General features: G+C 41.4%; 3 protein-coding genes across 4 annotated transcripts; 1 reads left to right on the top strand and 2 right to left on the bottom strand.

The window, feature by feature from the left end:
- The first annotated feature begins 254 nt into the window (after positions 1-254).
- On the top strand, positions 255-22,815 carry Prp16 (ATP-dependent RNA helicase l(1)G0007). 2 transcript variants are annotated; one of them, XM_018107948.3, is made up of 5 exons: positions 255-2,184; positions 2,248-2,441; positions 20,807-21,719; positions 21,802-21,943; positions 22,028-22,815. In XM_018107948.3, exons 1-5 carry the CDS (start codon positions 345-347, stop codon positions 22,623-22,625), a joined length of 3,687 nt encoding a protein of 1,228 aa, XP_017963437.1. In that variant the 5' UTR covers positions 255-344; the 3' UTR covers positions 22,626-22,815. The 2 variants fall into 2 exon arrangements, with proteins under 2 accessions (XP_017963437.1, XP_089120681.1); XM_089264555.1 differs by lacking the exons at positions 255-2,184; positions 2,248-2,441 and adding an exon at positions 20,294-20,316.
- On the bottom strand, positions 2,683-9,162 carry l(1)G0469 (lethal (1) G0469 NlpC/P60 domain-containing protein). Its single transcript, XM_018107988.3, has 4 exons — positions 7,661-9,162; positions 4,772-4,950; positions 4,586-4,690; positions 2,683-3,944 (listed from the first exon to the last, which is right to left on the bottom strand). Exons 1-4 carry the CDS (start codon positions 8,220-8,222, stop codon positions 3,849-3,851), a joined length of 942 nt encoding a protein of 313 aa, XP_017963477.1. The 5' UTR covers positions 8,223-9,162; the 3' UTR covers positions 2,683-3,848.
- On the bottom strand, positions 22,649-23,872 carry LOC108656075 (uncharacterized). The gene is made up of 2 exons (XM_018107986.3): positions 23,297-23,872; positions 22,649-23,239 (listed from the first exon to the last, which is right to left on the bottom strand). The coding sequence occupies exons 1-2, from the start codon at positions 23,760-23,762 to the stop codon at positions 22,728-22,730; spliced, it is 978 nt and encodes a 325-aa protein (XP_017963475.1). The 5' UTR covers positions 23,763-23,872; the 3' UTR covers positions 22,649-22,727.
- Between the last annotated feature and the right edge of the window lie 3 nt (positions 23,873-23,875).

Raw genomic sequence — 23,875 nt, 5'->3', positions numbered from 1 at the left:
CCATTGACGGGAGTTGCCGGAGAGTTTGCTACACATTTACAGCACTCAGCTGTGCTGTAAAATAGAGATGAGATGTTTTCGATGTTTAGAATTGGAATTATTTAAAATGGTTAAATTTGTATTGGTTGTGACATGAGAGTCGGAGCATTAACAGCAATTAGAAATTTATTATGAAAATATCAATATTAATAAAGTTAATATTCAAATTGTTGGAGAAAAACTGTCGGGTATTGCCAACTATCGGTACTTCCATAATATATCGATAGTATTCCACCTCTATTCTGAAACGCGCTCGGTACGTTTTGTGGAAACAAAAGATAACTTAATAAACGCGAAGTAATAGCATGTCCGAGGATGATGCAGGCGTGCATCGCTTGGAGGGCACCTCTGGCCAGGAGCAGCGTGGCGGCCTGGTGCTCAAAAAGCCCAAAGACAGCGACAATAAGAGCCCCAGCTTTAAGGTGCCGAAAGGTTCGGTTCTGGGCCTAGACAAGCTAGCGGCCAAGCGACGTGCTGAAAAAGCGCGCCTGATCTCCTTTCAGGACAATGAGTACGATGACGGCGGTACACCTTCTAGCTCAGCCAACGCCTCTACGCCCGTCAGCGAATTTGCCTTCAAGAAGCCCGACACGAAGAGCTTCGAGAAGCTCAGCCGGCAGCTACGCGAGCACAAAGACGAGACGCCATCGTACACGGGCGGCGTCTCTGAGAAGGCCAGAGAGCGGCTGCGCGAGCACATCCAAAGGGATCGGGATCGCCATAAAGGCGCTGTTCGTAAATCGACGCGCGATGACTCAGATGGCAAGCGGGATCGCGACAGGGTGAGAGACAGAGACAGAGATAGAGAGCGTGAGCGGGATAGACAGCGTCGCGGCGATGAGAGGCGCAAGCGAGCACGAGAACAGGACCAGGAGCTCTACAAAGATGGCAGACGAAGAGATAGGGACCGAGATCGAGATCGCAACCGAGATCGCTCGGCGTCGGTGCGCAGCGTGAACACACCTAGAGAGCCTGGTACACCAGGTGGAGGTGTCTCCGGCAGCTCCTGGGATGATGACGATGGCGAGACCAGCAGCGGACGCAAATCCGACTGGGACTTCCCCACACCACGCGGCGCTGGCTCCGGCTATGGCAGTAGCTCCAGTTTCGGCGATAGGTCCGTGCGAGACAGCAGTCGCAGCCGGTATGCCGATGACACGACCCGTGCCACGCCCGCACATCGTTACAATCAGTGGGCGCACGATCGCAAGCGAAGCGGCGCAACGCCCTGGGCCGAAGATGCCGAGCTGCGTGATATGTGGGAAGAGGAGCAGCGACGCCTCGACCGTGAATGGTATAACATAGACGAGGGCTACGATGACGAGAACAATCCGTTTGGCGGCAGCAATGCCGATTACTTTCGACGTCGCGAAGAGCAGCTGGAGCAGAAGCGCAAGAAGCGCATCAGCGCCCAGCAGCGGCAGAACAATCGTGACAACGAGCTGTGGGAGCGTAATCGCATGTTAACCTCCGGCGTTGTCACCTCCATAAATGTGAGCGATGACTTCGATGAGGAGGCGCTGGAGCGAGTGCATTTGCTGGTGCATCATATAGTGCCACCGTTTCTGGACGGCCGCATCGTGTTCACCAAGCAGCCGGAACCGGTGGTGCCCGTCAAGGATCCCACCTCGGATATGGCTCTGCTGGCACGAAAGGGCAGCCTGCTGGTGCGCAACTTTCGGGAGCAAAAGGAGCGCCGCAAGGCCCAGAAGAAACACTGGGACCTGGGCGGCACCAAGCTGGGCAACATTATGGGCGTGCAGCGGCCGCAGGACGAGGACGATGCCAAATTCGACAAGGACAACGACACTGCCGATTATCGCAAGGATCAGAAGTTCGCCGATCACATGCGCGACATGCAGGACAACAAGGGCAAAAGCGACTTCTCGCGCAAGAAAACAATCGGCGAACAGCGTCGCTTCCTGCCCGTCTTCGCCTCACGCCAGGAGCTGCTCAATGTTATACGCGAGAACTCTGTGGTCATTATTGTGGGTGAAACAGGCAGCGGCAAGACCACACAGCTCACCCAGTATTTGCACGAGGATGGCTACAGCAAGCGTGGCATGATCGGCTGCACCCAGCCGCGTCGTGTTGCCGCCATGTCGGTGGCCAAACGCGTCTCCGACGAGATGGGCACCCAGCTGGGTAAGTCGAATGCTACGCAACTCAATCGGCATTGCCTTACAACCACTGAATCCCTTTTCGCAGGCGAGGATGTCGGCTATGCTATACGATTCGAGGACTGCACGTCCGAGCGCACCGTTATCAAGTACATGACCGATGGCATCTTGTTGCGCGAGAGCCTGCGCGATCCGGACCTGGACAGCTATTCGGCTATCATTATGGACGAGGCGCACGAGCGTTCGCTCTCAACGGACGTGCTCTTCGGATTGCTGCGTGAGGTGAGTTTAAAGCATTCGTGTTTCCACCTCCCCCTAAGAACTTTTAAGTATTTGTTGTCCGAGCGTTATGAAATGTACGAGAAAGTCAAAGCGTTTCTCTATATATGGAGTATATAAGCAGAATTTCATCTTAGGCTTTTTATTACCAGAATTTTGCTGAGAATCAAAAACTATATAAACTTCTCCAGGGTACTCCCAATTCCCATTTTCAATATTCAGTCGAATAAAAGTCTCTTTTAAATTAGTTGTCCGTTGGTAAACATTTAATAATATCCAAATATAAAGCATTTTACAAACATTTCATATTTAAATTTCACATTGCCAAATGTATGTATATATTATCGTATATAGTATATATAATATATATAAATATTTTAAAAATCGCTTAAGAGACTAAAAACAAAAATACATATTATATAGTTAAACGTATTTATGTGTGTGTGTGTGTGTGTGTGTGTGTGTGTATGTATGTATGTGTGTTTGTGAATGTTATCAATTACAAACTAATTGGTTGCCGTTACGTCTCGTTACGTTACGCGCAATGCATGAATTGAGGTGTGGTGACTTTGTGTGTGTATGTGTGTGTGGGGAATATGTGCAGCGCGCTTATGTAGAGTAATTGAGCGCGCGCACAAAAGTATGCAGTAGCAAAAAAGTGTTGCAAAACGCCATTTTTGCTTGCCTTTTGTTTTTGTTTTCTTTAATTGTATAGAAAACAACAATAAAGTGCCTGCTCGATTATTCATATTTCTATGACAACAGAATATATATATATATAATAATAATTATATTATAATAGCTATAATACATCATTAAAATAATGACAATAATTATAATAATTATAATAATAAAAAAAAAAACAACAAATTGTTAAGTCTTTTCGAATTTCACAGTGTGTCTCTCTCTCTGTCAAATATACAAATTTCAAATACAATTTGTATTTCGCGTATTCTCAAAGTTGCAACAGCAAATGTGTGTGTGTGATTGTGTTAATGTGTATGTGTGTGTGTGCACGCTGTATTAGCCACTTTTTTTTTATTTTAATCTAATACTGCCAATTAAATAAAGTAACAAATTCAGAGCCTGCTCTCTAACACTCGCTATGGCTCACACGTTCGCTGTGTTCTGGTTGCTGTTTCTTTTGCATGTCGTTTACATACGTATATAGAGTAAACATATGTTAATAAATATACATATATTTGCATTTGTTTGGCGCTAAAATATGATTTATCTTATCACAATTTGCTTTGGGTTTTGTTTGGTTTTCTTTTGTTTCGCTCTGTGACAAAGCCAGAAGAAGAATTTCAAGCAATCTATGTATGTACGTACGTACGTATGTATGTATGTTTGTATGTATGTATGTATGCCAATGTATATATAGATTATATGTGTGTGTGTGTGTGTTAGTTACTTTGAGTGGGAGTGGCACTTTTGCCTATTATTGAGCACCAGCAACATGCCCGCATTCATGCCAACGCTGCCCCATTTCACGCACTCGGACATCTGCAAGATACATTTGATTACTTGTAAAGATTTGCAACACGATTTAACAAAACACAGGCGATTCGCATTACTATTATAAATATTAGAATTATTATATTATTGCTTGCGCCTATAATTGATGATGTTGCTGCTGCTGCTGCTGCTGTGTAGCCTGACACAAAATACAATTGATGAACTAATGAATGTTTATCAAATCGCTGCGATTTATCACTGAACGTATATATACATATATATTTATATATACATATATATCTATATATACATAGATCGAATTTGGCATAGCTCTGTTCAGATCAGTCGAATGCACGTACATACATACATATACAATACATCAATATGTATATATGAATATTTCGATTACAATTTTTGGTTTTTGTCCGTTTTTTTTTTTTTTTTTTTTTTTTTTTAAGTTGGCCAAGTTAACGGTTGTGCGAGTTTGTGTATGTGTGTGTGTGTGTGCTTTGCTGTTGCACCTATAACAATGTGTTCATGTGTGTGTTAGTTGTCTGTATGTATGTGTGTGTGTGGCGGGCATTTGGAATATACAGAATATGATACTGCCTATATAGAGCTAGAGTATATAGGTGCGTTGCTTATCAGTTGATCAAATGCAGCAGCACGTGATTCGCACTCGTCGTTACCTGTCGCTTGCGCACATCCTGCTGGCGACTGCCGTAACGGCACCAGTACACAAAATGCTTATTATTATTCCACAGACTCTGCTTGGCCTTGCGTGCCAGCGACACCTGCAAAATACAGCAAAAAAAAAAAAAAAAAAAAACAATCAAACAGTTGAAATAGAATGAAATTGTATATTGAAAATTTACCTGATTGCGTATGTCCTTTTCGTTGTGCGGCGCTTTCTCCTTGTCAGCGAAGTTATTGATGCGCAATTCCCAGCCGTGGCTCCAGATGTCGGCCAATGACATTTTGATTAGCTTGTAGGTTCCGTTTTCTCGTATCTTCACAGAATAGATTTCAATAGTTTCCGGTTTTGGTTTATTGTCTGTAAAACACAAGCACACACATACACATTAATATTATTTTCAATATATTGACATCAATTTAAGCAATTCAAAATGACAATCTCAATTCGTTGACACACAGACAGACAAACAAACAGGTGCAATCTGCATTCGCTGTCAATTGATTCGTTTAAATTTAAATTTAAATTGCTGCAGCGTTGCCCATCTGCTAGTTCTATTCAATTCGATTTGTTGCACAACACTACAGTTGCAGGCCGCAATCTGTGGCCACACTGCAATCGATTATCCTAACGATGTCGATAGAAAAGCATTGCACAGTCTCACGAAATGCAAATGCAATTTGCAATTTCACAACTTTGTGCAAGCTAAAAAAAAATTATATTAAATAAAAATTAAAAATTTATAATAGTCTTAAAATGCACCTTGATAATAATCTTTAATTCGTATTAAGTGCATCTTGCTAAAAGCTTGAAATTACTGTTAAGTAACGAGCTAAGTTGGCAGCGTTTAAATTTACTTTTTTGTAGGCCTAGCTTATATTATAAGCTATAACACATTACCGCAACAGACATAATTCATTGTTTTTGCTTTGTTTTGCTTAGTTGCGTAATTGTTTTATTGTTTCTGTTTCATTTGTATGCTTTCTATGAATGACATGAGTTTTAATCATCTATAATTAGCATCGCTAATATTTCACACTTTTGTGCTCCTTTTTTTTTCTTTTTTGCTCTTCCATTACTCTTGTTGTTGTTGTTGTTGCTTCTAAGCATTTGCCATGCGCAACTAATTTGCGCGCATTTTCAAATTGTTTGCCCCAATGTGTGGGCGAATCGTTGAAGCGGACTGTGGGGTTGCTTGGCTTGATTATTATTTAAGTTGCTCATGTCTTATGTCAGCTAAATAGGTACATATGTATGTCTGTAATCGCCTAGGCTTTTATATTCATTCATTCACATACACACCAACGAAGATTTCATCATTAAATAACTGTAAACTGTAATCGCAGGTCGTGGGAAAAATGTGTTTACATGTGCTTAGCTCAGTCGAAAGAGGAAAGGGGTGTGAGCTCATCTACAGATTGCTCATAAATGTTAATTTTACTTTCTTATGGTTCACTGAACGTATTACAAGGCGGCACCTGTTGATGCACTCTGTGCGCGTATGTACATATGTATGTATATATGTATGGTCACAAATAAGCCTTATTCAGACGAAACACAGATAAGCGCTATTTGCATACATTTGTATACATGACGTCGCATGCCATTCTATAGTCAAATTCAGCAATTACATAAACATTTGTTAATTCCGCTTGCAGCATTTCTTATCAATAATGTACATATCATTGTCTAACAAAAGTGTGTGCATATACATACATATGTCATGTCATATATACATATGTACATAGTATGTGGATTAAGTTTCCCCATCAAAAAGAAGAAGCAAACATTTGAATGATTTTAGCTAATCTTATGCACTGTCTGTGCGTACATACACATACAAACATACAAATGTATGTATATGCGACCTTTTGTACATGTGTATATACATATATGCATGCTAATACCAGCTTAAATTTGTCATGTCAATGTACAGGATAATCACCACACAGCATGCAATTAAAAATCAAAAGCTCGACTCGACTATTATAGCAAACGTACGTACGCACACACGCTCGTACACATGTATATGCATTTGCAAACACAGTCTTACACCCACCGTTATACTATTGGTGACTTGTTCGCAGCACGAGATGCAACAGTCGTCTTCGTAGTAGTGAATGTCACTACGTAAGGTAAGCTTTTGAGTCGTAGAGAAAAGTTCACCACACATCACAAGACTGCGTCCCAAAGGCTGGTAAACGTGCTGTCGGCAGAGCAATACAAAAGAGAAAAAAAAGCCAGCAGCATGCGTGACTCAAAGCACATGATGCTCTTGGTGCTGCTGCCGCTGCCTATGACAAGGCGCACATTGTCAGCAATATTTCAAGTATTCGTGTGTTTACATTTTTTGTTCACTCTGCGCACGCATACAAATGGAATGTTCTGGCAGCTGTCAGCGCAGCATTGTGAATGGTCATGTAACTGCTGTGACTGTGAGAGCAAAATACTGTATGCTTGCGTACGTGTAATGTGTACAATTCGTTTGCGTGTGTGTGTGAATGCGTGCGTGCGAAAAGCGACGTCGCGACGCGTCGCAAAGTTCGTTGCTGCGCTGCTGGCGCTTTGTTTTGCTGCCTCTTCAAAGCCCTGAAAAGTGCTTTTTGTTCTTGTAGGCAGCTCGCGACAGTTGTTGTTGTCTTCGATTAGATAAAAAGCGCCCATATATACAACGCACATAAACATACACATACACACGTGTATGTGTCTTATGTATATAAAATTTGTTGATTTTATTAAATGTCATTTTGAAATATCAGCATGTGCCAAACTTGTGAGATTAGTTTAATTGCTCTGACGTCTGCAATGTGATTAATCATCCTCAAGAGTAAGAAAAACTGATATCACAGCAGTTTTGTTTCTTTCTTTCTTTTTTTTTTTGGGTCAAGAACAGAACGAAGAGCCATTTAAATGGGCCAAAACAATTTTTAAAAAAAGTTTACACAGTTTTTCGTAGTCAGAAATAAAATGCACAGACTGTCAAGAGCTTTTCACGCAACAACAGTTAGAGTAGAGGAAAGCTTTTCTCTCTCCCTCATCCCAATCGCTTTTTCGCTTTTTGTGTACTCACCTTTGGCCACCTTGCACAGTACGATGCCGTACCATGACGCTACCGGCGTCTCGTTTTCATCCTGTGTTTCAAGAAAGCTTATGCTGCTACTGCCGTTACGTGGTATTATCAATGGCGGCGCCAGTGTGAGCACCGGGCAATCGATGTCCAGGGAATCAGCATCGCTGGCTGCGGCCGCAGCTGCGGCAGCGGCGGCAGCATCGGCAGCGGCTTTGGCAGCAGCACTACTGCGCACCTCCACAATGAAACCGCACTCGACTACGGCGCAGAATATCCGATGCTCTTCGGGCTTGAACCACTTGGATTCGCGCAGCTTTTGTACGGCGACGCTGCTGCCAAATGTTGCGTTCACATTGGCGCCGACGCTCAGCTTGTGGTGGTGATGGTTCTGCAGCAGCGACGGCGGCCAATTCGATGTGGGAGAGCTGGGCGCCGATTGAGAATAGCCGGCGCTGCTGCTACCACTCGATGCTGCTGCGGCGCTCGATGGCGTTGCCTGATTGTTGTGGCCCTGCAGTGGCCACCATTTCAGTGAGCTGACAAAACTGTTTGATCGGTTCATTGTCTGTGGGCGGTGTGCCGTGGCTTGGGCGTGGGCGTGGCCGATGTCGTTGCACACGCGCGCGTAACTTTCACTTATTCACACTTACAAACAGTGCGCGCGCGTTTAACTCTAATCCCCTGTTTTCTTTAGTTTTTCTGCTTTTCTTATTTTCTATTTCTTTCTCTTTCTAAAGCGTTCCTCGTTTGTTTTGTATACGGCCGCTTATCGTTGCGTTGCGTTGCCTTTGGCCCGATGCTCCAATTCAAGTTTCCTTTGCTTTTGTTTTGTCTTTTCTTTTCGCAAAGCAACACAAAAAAAAAAAATAATAAAATAAGTTTTGTAAATAAATGGAGCACAAGTGCTTTGCACTAGAGTTAATGGAAATGCTGTTTGTATTTAAATAAATATGATAAAGCGCAAATAGAAGCACAAATTCGTGTGTTTCAATCAGCATACAAAACAACAATTTTCAAAAACAAAACTCTGTGCCTGTGCGACCGAGTGTCTGTAAATTTTTCTTGCTTGGTCTGGTCTCTTTTATGTATTTTCTTTTCACAGCGATTTCGTTTCGGTAAGTTCGTGTTTTTCGCCTGAACGCCGTTTGTTGCTTTTCTGTTTTGTTCGCTGCTACTGCTGCTTGCTGTTGCTGCTACTGCACCGCTAGAGACTCGAAAGCCAAATACCAGCATAGCGAAGGTTTATTTATAACCAAAGCCGGTTTCGGTTTGTCAGCTAGCCAGCGAGTCGTCGGCTGCGTCGTCGTCGTCGTCGTCTGCAGTGTTCGCTCTCTTTGTGGTGGTTTCATTGTGCTCTCCCTCTCATTCTCATTGGTGTGGTGAGTTACGAAGCTGCCGTTGTACCCCTGTCACGGCGTCGGGCTTGTTGCACGTTCCGTTAGGCTTTGCGCCTTATGTTATTATACTCTTCTTTTATTTGTTTGTTGTTACAGTTGTTTTGTTTTTGTTATTTATTATCGCTTTAATTGCTGGGATATCAATTTAATTATGTGCTTGTCGAATATGTAGTTACTAAAACGCTTACCTGACGCTAGTCATCGCAGTTGCAATCGCTGCCGCTGCCGCTGCCGCTGCTAGCGCTAACAACGTCAGTCGTGACTGCGACGCCAACAGCGACATCACTGGCTGTCTGACCTTCTTATTCTTATAAGAAAATGTATATTGTTGAAATTTTTTGTTAACGGCGTAGTTTTTGTTGTTATTTTCATTGCTTTGCGCCCCGACACGCTCGGTACAGCGAAATGCTTAACATGTACCATATATTCTATGTGTGTATGTGTGTGCTTGTATGTGTATATGTACATATATATACACACACACGTCACATGGCTGGCGGCCCCAAAAATATGTGAACAAATGATTGATTTAGTTTATTATAAGAAATATGATCAGTTTTATTGTTTTGGCAATTGTTGATTATTTGTTTATGATTGATTGCAATAATAATAATAACATGAATACATAAATGATCCATACATTTGTATATGTACATATATGTATGTGTATATGTTTGTATGTTTATTTCAGGCATTTATGTAAGGGAGCTTTTACTCCCATGACTCTCTCTCCTTAACTTGATCAATTTCATGGTGGCTTTTGATTCGTCTGGAGTTGCATTTTGATAGTTAATGTATGATATATGATATCATCTGCCCAAGTGTGCATATATGTTTGTATATATCTAATTATACATAAATATATGCACTCGAGTGCAGAGGAACTGAGCGAAAAACGAAAAGAAAACACTTGCAAAAATACATTTATCAATTTGATTTTTATTTATTTATTCTACTTCAGGGTGCATTTGCACCCCAAAAAGCTGTTGACAATTTCTGGTTTACGGCTGCAATCAGAATCTGAAATTGTATTGCTGCCCCCATTTTCTAGCATTAGGGGGTGGGGCACAACAGGGCGCCCGCAACGTATTCCTCTTGAGTATTCTGTCATACATATCAATTAGTATGTGTTTCTCTCTCTCTCTCTCTCTTTCTCTCTTGGTTTCTATGTATTAAGAGTCAGAGCTGGATGGGCTTGGGCATTGGCATTGGCAATCCTATAATCACATTATCGGCGGAGGCCATACAACGATTAGTGAGCGGCACTCAGACATACAGATCGATATTGTCGACCCAAAACCTCGGTCGACGATGTCTCTCGTTTTGTTTTTAGTGTGTTAGCCAACACTGGACAATCGTGTCGGCTTTGCAATCAATTCAAAGGCTTGCGAAAGCTTTTCGCTGTGACGTCGCAGCTTTCGCTTGTGTGTGTGTGTGTGTGTGTGTGTGTGTGAGCTTCTGAAATAAGTTACGTTTGGGACATCGCAAACGACAATTAATTTGACCTATTAAGTTGCCAAAGCTTAAAACTGGGCCAAGCAACGCCAGCGGCGGCAGCGACTGCGACTGCGACGTCGCTGTTGACGTCGTTACGCTTTTTATTTAATTATATATATATTTTTATATTTTATTTTATATATATACATAGGTACATATATAGATATATTTTGGATCTGTTTCATTTTCAGTTTTTCATTTCGTTTACCCTTACCAAGGTCATTGCCGCTACGTCGCACTGTTTGGCCACATAAGTATATTGAATTAACAAGATATTATCGAAATAGGTAAAGGCTGAGAATATTTGTTGCCTCATTGAAATTAACTTGAGTGGGGAGGTTTACCATAGAAAGTTCAAATTAAAAAAAAAAATAATAATTATATATAATAATAATATTTAATTTCAATATTAATTAAACATATCATTTTAGGACTAAAACAAAAAAGCAAAATATAAACCTATATAAATAATATAAATCACTAATAGTATAACATATAACAGTCTTTTATTTAAATTACAGGGTATTACAGCTGCGCTGCAGCGTCGTTTTGAACGTTTCTTCTCTCTACAAATTGTTTCAGGTTTTTCATTTATTTATTCGAGTATTTCGCAGTCGACGTCGTCGCTGTCGTTGTGGTTGTTGCTTTTGATATAAATACGCGCAGCTCTACAAGTTGTTGTAGTTGTTGTTGTTGTTGTTGTTGCTGTTATTGCTGCTGTTTGTTATTCTCCATATCTATTTATAGTTTAACCTTGTCGGCATTGGGACACAGGGGCACGGAAGAGGGCGCGAGGCGTGCAGAGAGAAGGGGCTGGGTGGCGGGGTCCCATGATTATGCCGTGTCGCATTTTCGCTGCCAATTGACTGCTGCGTCGCTCAGCTCAACTGCGTTTAATTAGCTGCTGCTCGGCTTCAGTATCGGTCTAAAGCATTTCTACATTTCTCTTCGCCGTCGCCGTCGCCGCCGCCATCGACGCTGCCGACGTCAACGCCACAGCCATAGTTTGAAACCTTTCCAGCTGCCGCTGCCGCTGCCCCTGCTGTACCCCTGTCCGTCTCTATCGCTAACGCTGCATTGGCTTCTGCTCCACCTATCACTTTGCAATTGTTTGCCTAATTAAGAAAAGTGCTTCACCTGAGATACCCTGCAATATTGGGTATTCGAATTGGGAGATGATTTGTGTATGTAATAATTATACAGTCGATATTCAATTGATTTCTGGATATAAGTTTGTATATATAGAGATACCAAAGATATCATTCAGTAAGAGTATTTTATATTCGTTATGCTTTCATTCGTTTTTCTTCGAGTTTGTTATAATTGTAGTTTTTATGTGAATGAATGTGCGTAGGTCAGTGCCCAAAATCAAAAATCAACTAACATATACATGTGTATATGTGTACATATATATATATATATATATGTATATAACTATTTATGTTTGAAGTAAATATAAACACATTCACGAACAAGAACCAATCAATTAGATGGCCAAAATTGTTGATACAATTCCTTTTTTTTACGAGGTGGCTTCCCTTTAGATCTGGTTGGATTTCTAGGAATTGATTATTATTTTAATTGAATACGTTGATTATAGGTCGTTTGAACAATTTAGGTGGCTATTTTTACTGACATGTATTCCTAAACGTTATTAAGTTTGTTTCTCAGAAATAAATAAAATTTCCATATAAAATAATATACTTCAATACAATATAATAAAATATATTTAAACTTATTCAACTCAACAGCATGTCAAAACACGCGCATCTCTGTTGTAAAATGCCATCACTGATTTCAAAGCTCTCGTTAATTAGCTAAGCTAGCTTGGAAATGCCGTTTGAATGTTAAGAAACCGTATGCAGAATTCGTGGCGAATTCGTGTGCATTGTTTATCTCTGTTATGCACACACACACTTGTGTACATGCATGCATAGAAATGTGATGAGTGTGTGTATAGGTGAGTCTGTATGTGTGCGTTTATTATCTGTTTTATGCACTCGGTTAAAGTTTTACTCGCTTGACCACCCACTCGCGCTCACGCTCTCTCTCTCTCTCTTTCTCTTTCTCTTTCTCTTTCTCTTTCTCTTGCTGTCCTTTATGAGTACGTGCGACTGACCGTGTGTGTATTTATACATATGTGTATATTTGTTAATAGTAAAATAAAATGTGAGCTAAACCACCTGTATTTGTTTTCATTTTACAGTCTATTGTAAACCAATGGGCTAATTTGGTAGTTCAGCTTTCAAATTGGCCAGTGGCTGGTCAGAGCCGGCATGAAATATGTATGTATGTATGTATTTATGTACATATGTACAAATAAAACTAGCGGAAGTTACCCGGCCTTGTGCGGCTTCATTTTTGTTGGTGTTTGCTTTGAGCTTTTCCACTGCAGGCTTATCATTCAAAGTCTGTTTTATTTTCTTTTGTTTCATCAACTTTTCGTACACTGATAGAATTCTATGAAAAACTGTATAGCTAATATAAACATATGTATGTACATACATATGTGCATACATACATAAAAATAGTTGTGCGACTGTGCAATATATTGAGGAGCAGTATTACTACTACTGCTATTATTTTCTTTACCATAGGTGTATGTATGTATATAAATATTTTAGCATTCATTTGAAGCTATTTATCTAGCCTATCTACGTGTGTATCTAAAGCGAACCGCAGTATCACACAAAAAACGTGTTTTATTTGCGTTCTTTGTTTTGTCTATATATTTTGTATAATTTGTAAGCCATTTTGACTTAAAGGCTTCGTAGCGCGCTTTTTGCTGGCGAATGCCGTCGATATCTGGCCATAACCGGACTTCGGTCTCATGTCACAGATACTCAAAGCTATTTCCGTTCGAGTTTCTTTCGTTTATTTGCTTTCCTTTGTATGCATTGGTCCGGCTTAACCAGGTTTAAGTAAACATCAGAAAAGTAATAGTATAGCAGTAAAAGCAACTAGAAGAATGAAAGAGCGCACGCATACACACACGCACACACATCAACACACTTTCAATTGAGTGTCTAGTCAAAACAGTTTTACAACAATGAAATTGACAAAACCCCGAGTGAGGTCTTGTTGGAATCTGATTGGAATGCTTAGAATTTGAATCAAGTGATAAACGCCATTATTTGCGGTCATTGGTTAAGCTTTTGAAAGCTTGAAGATAGGCAGAATTTAATTTGAATGCTCACCAAACGCTTCCAAAAAGCTCGAGTTAGCTCGAGCTTTCTGTAGCATATATTTCTGCGAAGTAAATTGTGTATCGAATGGGAAGTAAACAATGGTTTAACATGCATAAGCCATGCTTTCAACGATGTTTTTTCTAAGCTCGCTGTTGCCAGCCACCTGTGGCTTTATTTTGTTGTTGTTGTTGCTTGTGTACATATTTGTATGTAACCCAAAACCGCAACGCAAACGTTTGACGTTTGCGGCAACGTCAACGATTGCGTCGCTGCCGACGTCGGCGTCGGCAGCGCTTGTCATGTGCTTTGCTTATAGCTATTTTTAGATAATCATAAAACGCGCGCAACATTGTGAGACAAAACAGCGAATACAACAACAACAGTAACAACAACCGAAAGCTGAACGCAGAAAATAAATACTTGTATATAGTGTTTATTAAGTATGCAAAAACAAAAAGTATATGTATTCTTGTGTTTTCACAGCCGTCGACGTTGCGTCGAACTCTTCCTGTTGCCTTACGAGGTGTGTATGAAAATGTGTATGAGTGTATGTATGAAGAGGGCACATGCATACATACATACATGTGTATGCATGAATCCGTGTGTTGGCACATGGCGGAAGAAAAGGACCTGCAACAGCTGTTTCACCTTAGCTTATTGTTATTCGTTCTGTTGGACAAGCCCTGCGAATAAATTATATTGAATTAAAAAAAAAAATCTGCCCAGCGAGCAGATGGGCAATTTCGAGCTTCAAGCTTCCTTCTGCACACAGCTTGTGTCTCACTCCGACTTCCGCCTTAACTCTCTCGCTCATTTTCGTTCTCCCTCTAGCACACATATACACTCTCTTGCATTCGGGCTGCTGCTATGGTGTTATTCACCTTCGACATCGGCATCGGCATCTGCTGCTCAGAACTCGTTTTGCGGCTTCATTGTGTTTGCTTTAGTCCGTTTGTTCTGCCTTGCAAATATGCGGATAAAAACAAAATATGCAAAAATCTTCGAGCATTGCTTGCGTTTATTATTGTTTTTGTGCTTTGCCACGATATTTCATGATTGTTTTTAAATACATTCATAAATATTTTGCATTGCTTGCTTCTTTTTCGTATTGTTGTTGGCTCGTGCTTTTGCTCGTGCAAAATATTTGTTTATTATGTGGGCGTGTGGGTGTGTGCCTAATTGAATGTGTGTCTGTGTGTTTGTGTGCTTTGTTTACATCTCGTAGGTAGTTTTGGCAGAATCGAATTGCTGTTTGCATGTAGACATTGCCACACCTCCAAAAAGCAGCGCACAAAACTCACCATTCGTTACTCACCATTCGCAAATTCGCCACTCACCACTTGTCACTCACTGCTCTCTCTCTCTCTCTCTCGCTCTCTCTCGCATTGCTCTCTGTAGCTGTTATGCTCTGTCAACTCGTGCCGCTTTGTCGCCGCAAGTCTTGAGCCTGCCACTGAGAAATTGTAAAATTGCTGTCGTGCTGTCGCACTCAATCCAACAGCGCTCGCCCGCCCAACGGCTGCCCACTCAGTTCAGTTCATCAGACTCGCGCTAAAGCTTTTCCCACTCGCTCGCCCCAGCCGACGTTTTGCAATGCAAATGCACTGAAAATTGCATGTAAACATCAATTATATAGCCAGACATATCCCATAGATTTGTTCGCCAGGCGCCAAGCAAACAAAATAAGACAAAAATACAAATTAAAATGAAAAAGAAAAAAGTAAAATAATCGTAAAATGAAATTTTTAATGAAAACCAAATCATTTTATGTTAACATTGTCACAGATAAATCTTTATACGTACCAATTGAGAGACTGTCCCTACTTAAATTAGTCCCAGCTCTTTATATACATATATACCTATGTTTTCTTGATTAATACCCTGCTTTTTTTTTTTTTGTGAAGAGCATTGCCTGATAGGCATTGACATTGTCTTTATGTTTGTGTTTGTTTGGCATTTTATACATAATCTCCCATACTTATCACACACCCATTTGTATAACCCATATATTAAACATTTAAGTACATCGTTTTGTGTTTATCTGCACATAAATTTTCATATGCATAAATTGTATTTTTAATTGCCCTCATTATTCTCTGATTGTAATAAATGTTCAAATATAAAGATGTAGGGAGATGATTTATAATTATACAGATATTATTTAATTAGAGATATGGCAAGTGGGCATTGCTTGGCGGGTCGCGTGAGTCGAATCCGTCCGTCTGTCAGTGCAAACGGACAATCTCAAGATCAAGAACAAACAGACTTGGACAGCTCATGGATATTACGGAAAACGTCAATGCCCCATTATAATAATAAATATACAAATATAAAATGATACTATATAAATTACTATTTAAACATACATACATATGTATGTATATCATAGTTTCCGAGTGTAATATATAAAAATGATTTGCTGCAGCTCGTAAACTATATATATATATAGATAAGCATTACTTGACTAATTTCATAGCTAGTTATTATACAAACTATGTATGTATATGGCTATGGCTATAAATATGTCAAGTCTTTTGTCTATATTAGTGTAAACTATCTATAGAATTACAGCCAAATGCCCTTCAATCAAAATTAAAATATATTTTACGTTTTAGTATATACATATATATATATTTTTTGTCTCTGAAGATACATAGATGGAATTTGTTGTTGTTGTTTTTTTGTATAGCTTTATATATGTATCGCGGTCTGGCCCGATTCTCATCTAAGAATTTTTATTGGCTCTGTGCCCATCAAATTCCACAAATGACGACGAAAATGTTTTGTTTTTGTTTTTTTTTTTTTCTGCTTTCTTTCCTCTTTTTAATGAGATTTTTGCATTTTTGCAATTGCATTTCCTATATATCAAGTACATATATATTTATTTATTTTGATTTTGATTTTGACTTTCATACAAAAAAAAAAAAAAACTTTGGTTGGCGAGCTTTATCAGTTTATTGAATGGTTCAACAAACATGCGAATTTCCTGTTTCCCTCTGAAGAGCGTTAATTTATTGCTAGCAAGCACTGTTTGATGGACATTCCCTGTGAGATCTGTTTTGACCTCTCGCCCTATCTTTCTCTCTGCTTCTCTCTCCCTATATGTAAATGCTCCAAGTGAAAAAGTCGCAACCTAACTCAAGTGGGATACTGGTAAAAAAAAAAAATAAAAATCTTATCGCTATCAAGATTGATATACTGCATTCCATGCTAAAAACAAAACGAAAAAATAATTATAAATGGAGCTCGTAGTACCAAACACATTGATATACATTCATAAAGACAAGCACTGAATGCCATTGCTTATAAGAAAAACTCTAATCAAATAAGACTACAGTATCAGCTGTATATGTATGTATGTCTCTCTCTCTCTTCTCTATCTCTCTCTCTCTCTCTATCTCTCTGTGCAGCTCGTGATTTGTCTTAGTCACACTTGCAGTTAATCCAGCTGATGAAATGTTGCATATTGAGTCGAACAACAGTTATCTCACAATATCAATATCGCTCAAAGTTCATCCAATTTTAGTGCTATAAGTAGGGCCATTAGACGGACGACCTTGTCGTGCTCTAAATTTTATTCATCCATATTATACACATATTGTTCGCTTTGCTCGGTCTTATCGAAATAGAAATTTCATTTTATGCCCGTTAAACTGATTCAGATTGTAGTCCAAATTTCTATTTCGAAAGGGAGTTTGTCAGTGTCAGTAAATATTTGTTGTGTGATAGCAATTGTTCTGAAATACATATAAGTATATGTGAAATACTCTGTTTTTGGCAAATAATTCATAACTTGAGCTGCGTCGTAATGCATATGACACATTCTATACATGATATCTGGGGCACTTTTAAGTAGATTCACTTATCATAGTATTATTATTTATTATTCCATATGATCTCACTGATATATGGAGAACTTTTGAATGGATTCATTAACCATATATACATATACATATATATATTTGTATATATTAATATATTTTTATTCTATCTTATCTGTAGCACTTTCAAGTAGATTCACTAATCATATTACTTTTATTACGCATTATAATCTGAAGAGCCCTTAAGTAGACTCACAAATCATATTATTCCTTAATATAAGCCCACTGATATCCTAAGAGCCCTAAATAGTTCCATTAGATATTCTATGTAGTCTGAAGAATCTCACTTTCAGATCATCTAGAGAGCATTATTTATTTAAAATTCTTCTTTATCTATATAATCTTAATTAAATTTATTAATCATATTCCATGTAATCCCTTTGGTATCTAAAGCACTTTTAAATAGATTAGTGAATCAAGCTACTATTATCATTACTATACACTTCTACACTACAAAGATCTCCAGATATCTTTGAATCATTTGAACAATGCGCAACTGATTCATCTGAGCACTTTTTTAAAAATCCGAAATAATCAGCATTTGAATCATTTTGGAAATTTACAATAATCAGTAATTGAATCATTTTAACAAACCGCGATAATCAGTTGATTGTAGATAACAGTTATTTGTCCTTCTAGTAATTACCAAATCGGTTCTTATTTTTGCACATATCTCATGTGCATGTGATTAGCCAATTTGAACATTTTTCTCGAAATCGAACTTTCTCTCTGTATGCGCATACACATAATCTCCACTTTCAGTTTGTTTGCAAACTCTTCCAGAATGTTCAGTGATAAAGTCGTTTGATATCAGGTGTCAGTTCCTGGTACCACAGTCGAACAGTTTAATTACAAACCATTGGCAATATGTGTATAAACAGGTTTCAGATATTGGATTAGAAATTACTGTATGGGTTCTTATGGAAACATATTATGGGCTGAAATACTATACTCATTGATAAACATTTGCAGCTGAAAATGAAGGTTGAACTGTAAAAAAAGAAACTTTAAATCAATGTGAGTTTATTCTAAAGTCTAAAAAATTGTAGAATTTGATTGAAATTTAACCACAAATCTTGATGAGATTATTTGCCATTAGTTAATATTTTAGACATACGAGCTGAACGATATTTCTTTTTAAAACCAAAGATATATGTATTTGATTCTATATTTTCAACATATATACATCTAAAGCAGAGAATATTTCATAAGAATATTGTTATCAGTCACAAACATCAGTAAAGTCTCGAGAAGGCGATAAAAACCTCGATTCAACTTTGCATGTTTAGCGAGTGAAGCAATATTTAATATCAGAGAACTCGGGGCGTTTCCAAAAGGGGAACTCTCAATCGGTATGAGCTCAGTTCACATCTATAAAGAATTTACAATATGCTGTTTAATTAAACAGTTAGGAAAGTGTACATATGTGAAATCAATATGTTCGAATTTTCAATTATTGTGAATTAAAATCTTGTTCTATAATTAATCTAGTCTGCACAGCACCGTAAATAACTTATCAGCTCTATTTACAGTTACAGTTATTATAGCTTTCGTTCGTGCTTTTAACGGGATTTGCATTCGTCTCTATCAGAGAATTCCGATTTCGCTTCGCCTGCCACCTTATCTTAAATGAGCTTTTTACACAGACACAGAAACAACTACATAGATACCAGTGTGTGTGTGCATGCACACACACACTTAACTGTCATAATATCGAAATGCTCTATCGTAATTGCCGTAGAGGAGGGAATATTATTCAGCATTATTTAATGCTCGGCTTCGGAGATAAAAATTTGAATCAATGCGTTGCCGTTGCCGTTGCCGTTGGTGAGCTGTCATAAAAAACACTTCACTCTCAATCTGTAAGCGATATGTGTACATAGTGTAGGTACATCTGTGCATACATATGTATATGTATGTATGTGTATCGATAAGCCACATAATAATCATCGTATGCGCGTGTGTGTGTGCATGAATGTGTGTTGCTGTGGGCTTGGCCCACCTCTTTCTAACCGCATTGCAAGCCAATGCGCAATTTGCTTGTTAAGTTGCCCGTGACGCGAAGCTCGTCGCGGCTGTTGTTGTTGTTGTTGTTCTTGTTGCTGCAGCAGGTGCTGCAACGGAATTAGTTTAACAGCAATTTGAGCTTTTTGTCTGTGCTTTGGCCCAGGCATGCATGCAATCAGAGGCACTAAACACACACACGCACACATACACATACACCGACACAGCACACAGGATCTACTATACATCCTCATCTGCCTACGTGCGACACAGCACGTTGGCCCGACCCCCTCCCACCAAGCTGCGAGTTGGCAAAACCCACCACAACCCAATCCATACCATCCAACCCGGTGGGCAATCGTTGATTTGTTGTCGTATTCAGTTCGTGAAATCGTTAAATCGCTTGAGTCGAAACACAGAGAGCGCGTTGCTTACGCTCGCACAAACACTTGCTCTCGCGCGCTCTCTCTAGCTCTCTCTCTCTCTTGTGTGTTGAGTTTCGTTGTTCGCTTTTTCAGTCGCAACTCAACACAGTTGGCGTGTGGGCAGTTGGACGCAGGATATTTGCTGCTGTTGCTGCTGCTGCTGCTGCTGCGCTGCTACATGAATTTGGCTGACTTTGACTTGATGCGCTGCTTAGCTAGGCTGAGCTCAGGGGCCGGTGCTCTGGATTTGGGTCATGCTCGCACGTATTTCGGTGGGTGGCTAGGTTGCAGTCACTCCAAGGCCACAGCATCGAGTAGCAGCAAGTGAAATGCCCCAGAAATCGTCAGATTAATTCATTGCAATTGATTTGGCATTTACCATGTATGCGATTCAATATACTAGTTCGATTGCAAAATATTAAAGCTAGATTTGTATACAATGGGAAATTGTATTGTATAAAATGGGAAATCAAGGTATAATGGTTCTGTTAAAATGTATGTAAGAGACAGAAGGGGGCGTGGCTGACTTTGGAGTCGTGAGTATGGACTCTATATAAATTCTTTAAAAAGCTAAGGCAATTTAGCTCCTGAATCTCAAAAGCTACAAGAACTGGAGATTGGAAACTTGTTAAAAACATTATTTATATTCTAGCAAATATAGAGTTTAGGATATCTCCTAGCCGGGACACCCCGACTAGAGTATTTTTACTTGTGCACATATCAAGTATTTTAATTGACTTCGTTTCGATTGCAGATTGTGGCACGGCGTCATGACCTGAAACTGATTGTCACATCCGCCACCATGGACTCGACCAAGTTTGCCACGTTCTTCGGCAATGTGCCAACATTCACCATACCCGGCCGGACATTTCCGGTGGATGTGATGTTCAGCAAGAATGCGTGCGAGGATTACGTGGAGTCGGCTGTGAAGCAGGCGCTCCAGGTGCACTTGACGCCGAATGAGGGCGACATGCTGATCTTTATGCCCGGCCAGGAGGACATCGAGGTCACGTGCGAGGTGCTGGAGGAGCGTCTGAGCGAGATCGATAATGCACCCCAGCTGAGCATCTTGCCCATCTACTCGCAGCTGCCGTCCGATCTGCAGGCGAAGATCTTTCAAAAGTCCGCTGATGGCGTACGCAAATGCGTGGTGGCCACCAATATAGCGGAGACATCGCTGACGGTGGACGGCATCATCTATGTCATTGACTCCGGCTACTGCAAGCTGAAGGTCTACAATCCGCGCATTGGCATGGACGCCCTGCAAATCTATCCCATTTCGCAGGCGAATGCCAATCAGCGTTCGGGTCGTGCCGGACGTACAGGTCCTGGCCAGGCTTTCCGCCTCTACACACAGCGCCAGTACAAGGACGAATTGCTGCCGCTGACCGTGCCCGAAATCCAGCGCACCAATCTGGCCAATACGGTGCTGCTGCTCAAATCCCTGGGCGTGGTCGATCTGCTGCAGTTCCATTTCATGGATCCCCCGCCGCAGGACAACATCCTGAACTCCCTGTACCAGCTGTGGATATTGGGCGCACTGGATCACACAGGTGCCTTGACCACGCTGGGCCGACAAATGGCCGAGTTCCCACTGGATCCGCCCCAGTGTCAGATGCTCATCGTGGCCTGCCAAATGGAGTGCAGCGCCGAGGTGCTAATCATTGGTGAGATGACCGACAGAGAGAGATGTGAAAATCTTGTGGTAAACTGACTCGAATTCTCTCTTCTACTCTCTTCTTCTTGTAGTATCCATGCTATCCGTGCCATCCATATTCTATCGCCCCAAGGGACGGGAGGAGGAGGCGGATGGCGTGCGTGAGAAGTTCCAGGTGCCCGAATCGGATCACTTGACCTACCTCAATGTCTATCTGCAGTGGAAGCAGAACAGGTAAGCTGGAGGACATATGAAGCAGCTCTCTCGCTCACTCTCGCTCTCTCTCTCTTTCGCTCTCTTTTACTCTGCCACGTGCAGCTATAGCTCCACGTGGTGCAACGAGCACTTCATACACATTAAGGCCATGCGCAAGGTGCGCGAGGTGCGCCAGCAGCTGAAGGACATTATGACACAGCAGAAGATGAACGTCAAGTCGTGCGGCACCGATTGGGACATTGTGCGCAAGTGCATCTGCTCCGCCTACTTCTATCAGGCGGCACGGCTCAAGGGCATCGGCGAGTATGTGAATCTGCGCACGGGCATGCCCTGCCATTTGCATCCCACATCGGCACTGTACGGGCTGGGCACCACACCCGACTATGTCGTCTACCATGAGCTGATCATGACCGCCAAGGAGTATATGCAGTGCGCCACCGCTGTCGATGGCTACTGGCTGGCGGAGCTCGGTCCGATGTTCTTCTCGGTGAAGGAGACGGGACGCAGCGGACGCGACAAAAAGAAACTGGCCGCCGAGCATCTCAAGGAGATGGAGGAGCAAATGTTGCAGGCCCAGCACGAGATGGAGGAGCGCAAACAGCTGGCCGCCCAGCGTGAGGAGCAGCTGGCGGGCAAGCAGGAGATCGCAACGCCAGGCAATGCAACGCCACGCCGCACGCCCGCTCGCATCGGCCTCTAAAAATCAACAATAATAATAATTAATACTTTTTATTGCTATTAAGTGTATGTGTATTTGTATTTTGAATGTTCAGACCAGCTTTTGGCTGTGTTTTTTGTTTCTCTATATCACTGAATAAATTGGCCAGATACTGAGGATTGGCAAGAAGAGAGATAATTGGTTGGCCGTCGCCGCATCTTTCACAACGCAATACTCGTTGTTCATCACCTGGAATTCGGCGCGACACTGGCATTCGCCCCACTTGCACTCCATCCGGGAGTTCAGGACCTTGTCCTCGCCATCGCTCATCTGCAGACAGTCGGCGGTACGGCGGCAATAGGCGCCGTAGGGCACACGCAGCTCGCAGACCGTACTGTTCAGCGTCTCGTCTCGTTTGGCATAGTGCGTCGGGCTGCAGCTGCAGCGATTGTCCTTGTCGCACGTGCTGCCGGCGCCGAGCTGCACCTGGCATTGGGCGGAATTTGTGCAGTTGGCGGCATAGTCGACGCCTGGAATGCAGGCACTTCTGTTTTGATTGGCCACCAGATCTTTGGCACAGGCACACTTGGCGGTCTGGGGCAGACAGATCGCTGCGTCAACTGTTTCGCATATTGTATTATCGCTGCAGCTCAGATCTGCAAGGATAAATGATCAGAATGTGAATGATTATATAGGGAATTCGAGACACTCGCCCAATAGTGACAGGCAGTCGCCTTCGTAGGGTACAAAATTTTCCTGGCATATGCAACGCTTCGTCTGGCAATTGGCAAATGTGTCCATCGACTGGCATTGACGCGCCATCTCACAGCTGTCATCCAGTGGCACCTTCACCGGCAGGCATCGGCGTCTATCGTCGCTGGGCAGATACTCGACGGCGCAGAAGCACTGCTGTGTCTGCACGTCGCATTCGGCATGTGGCAGTGTACAGGGACACGGCCCGCCAATAATATTGTTCCTCTTTTCATCTTTGGGCTGGCAATCCACGCGCTCCTCGCTGCCGCCGCCACGTGCCGTGCAAATGCAGCGAGAATCGAGGCATTTGCCGCCCTCGAACTGCATGCATTGTTCATCCGTGAGGCAGCTCAGCTCAAGTAGGTCTTCGGCTGAGATTGTGTTCAGCGCATAAAATACAAACGACAAAATTGGCAATAATCGCATTTTTAACCTTTCTTTTTATGTACATCTAATACATATAAATGCGCGAATATAAATTCGCTCAAAACTCGCCGCCATTAACCGTTATAACGTACATATGTAAGTGAACCGATATA

The sequence above is a fragment of the Drosophila navojoa genome, chromosome X (assembly GCF_054131105.1).
Source record: "Drosophila navojoa isolate 15081-1374.11 chromosome X, UAZ_NAV_1.0, whole genome shotgun sequence".
Lineage (NCBI taxonomy): Eukaryota > Metazoa > Arthropoda > Insecta > Diptera > Drosophilidae > Drosophila > Drosophila navojoa.
The sequence above is the reverse complement of the archived record's forward strand: the minus strand, read 5'-3'. Positions and strand labels throughout refer to the sequence as shown.

What these genes read in the sequence shown, in the direction of transcription:
- Prp16 (XM_018107948.3), top strand. Translation starts at nt 345, where the DNA reads ATGTCCGAGGATGATGCAGGCGTGCATCGCTTGGAGGGCACCTCTGGC. An exon ending in TCTTCGGATTGCTGCGTGAG is followed by an intron (nt 2,442 to 20,806) that starts GTGAGTTTAAAG and finishes TTTCGATTGCAG; the next exon opens with ATTGTGGCACGGCGTCATGA. An exon ending in CTGCAGTGGAAGCAGAACAG is followed by an intron (nt 21,944 to 22,027) that starts GTAAGCTGGAGG and finishes TGCCACGTGCAG; the next exon opens with CTATAGCTCCACGTGGTGCA.
- LOC108656075 (XM_018107986.3), bottom strand. Translation starts at nt 23,762, where the DNA reads ATGCGATTATTGCCAATTTTGTCGTTTGTATTTTATGCGCTGAACACA. An exon ending in CGACTGCCTGTCACTATTGG is followed by an intron (nt 23,240 to 23,296) that starts GCGAGTGTCTCG and finishes TTATCCTTGCAG; the next exon opens with ATCTGAGCTGCAGCGATAAT.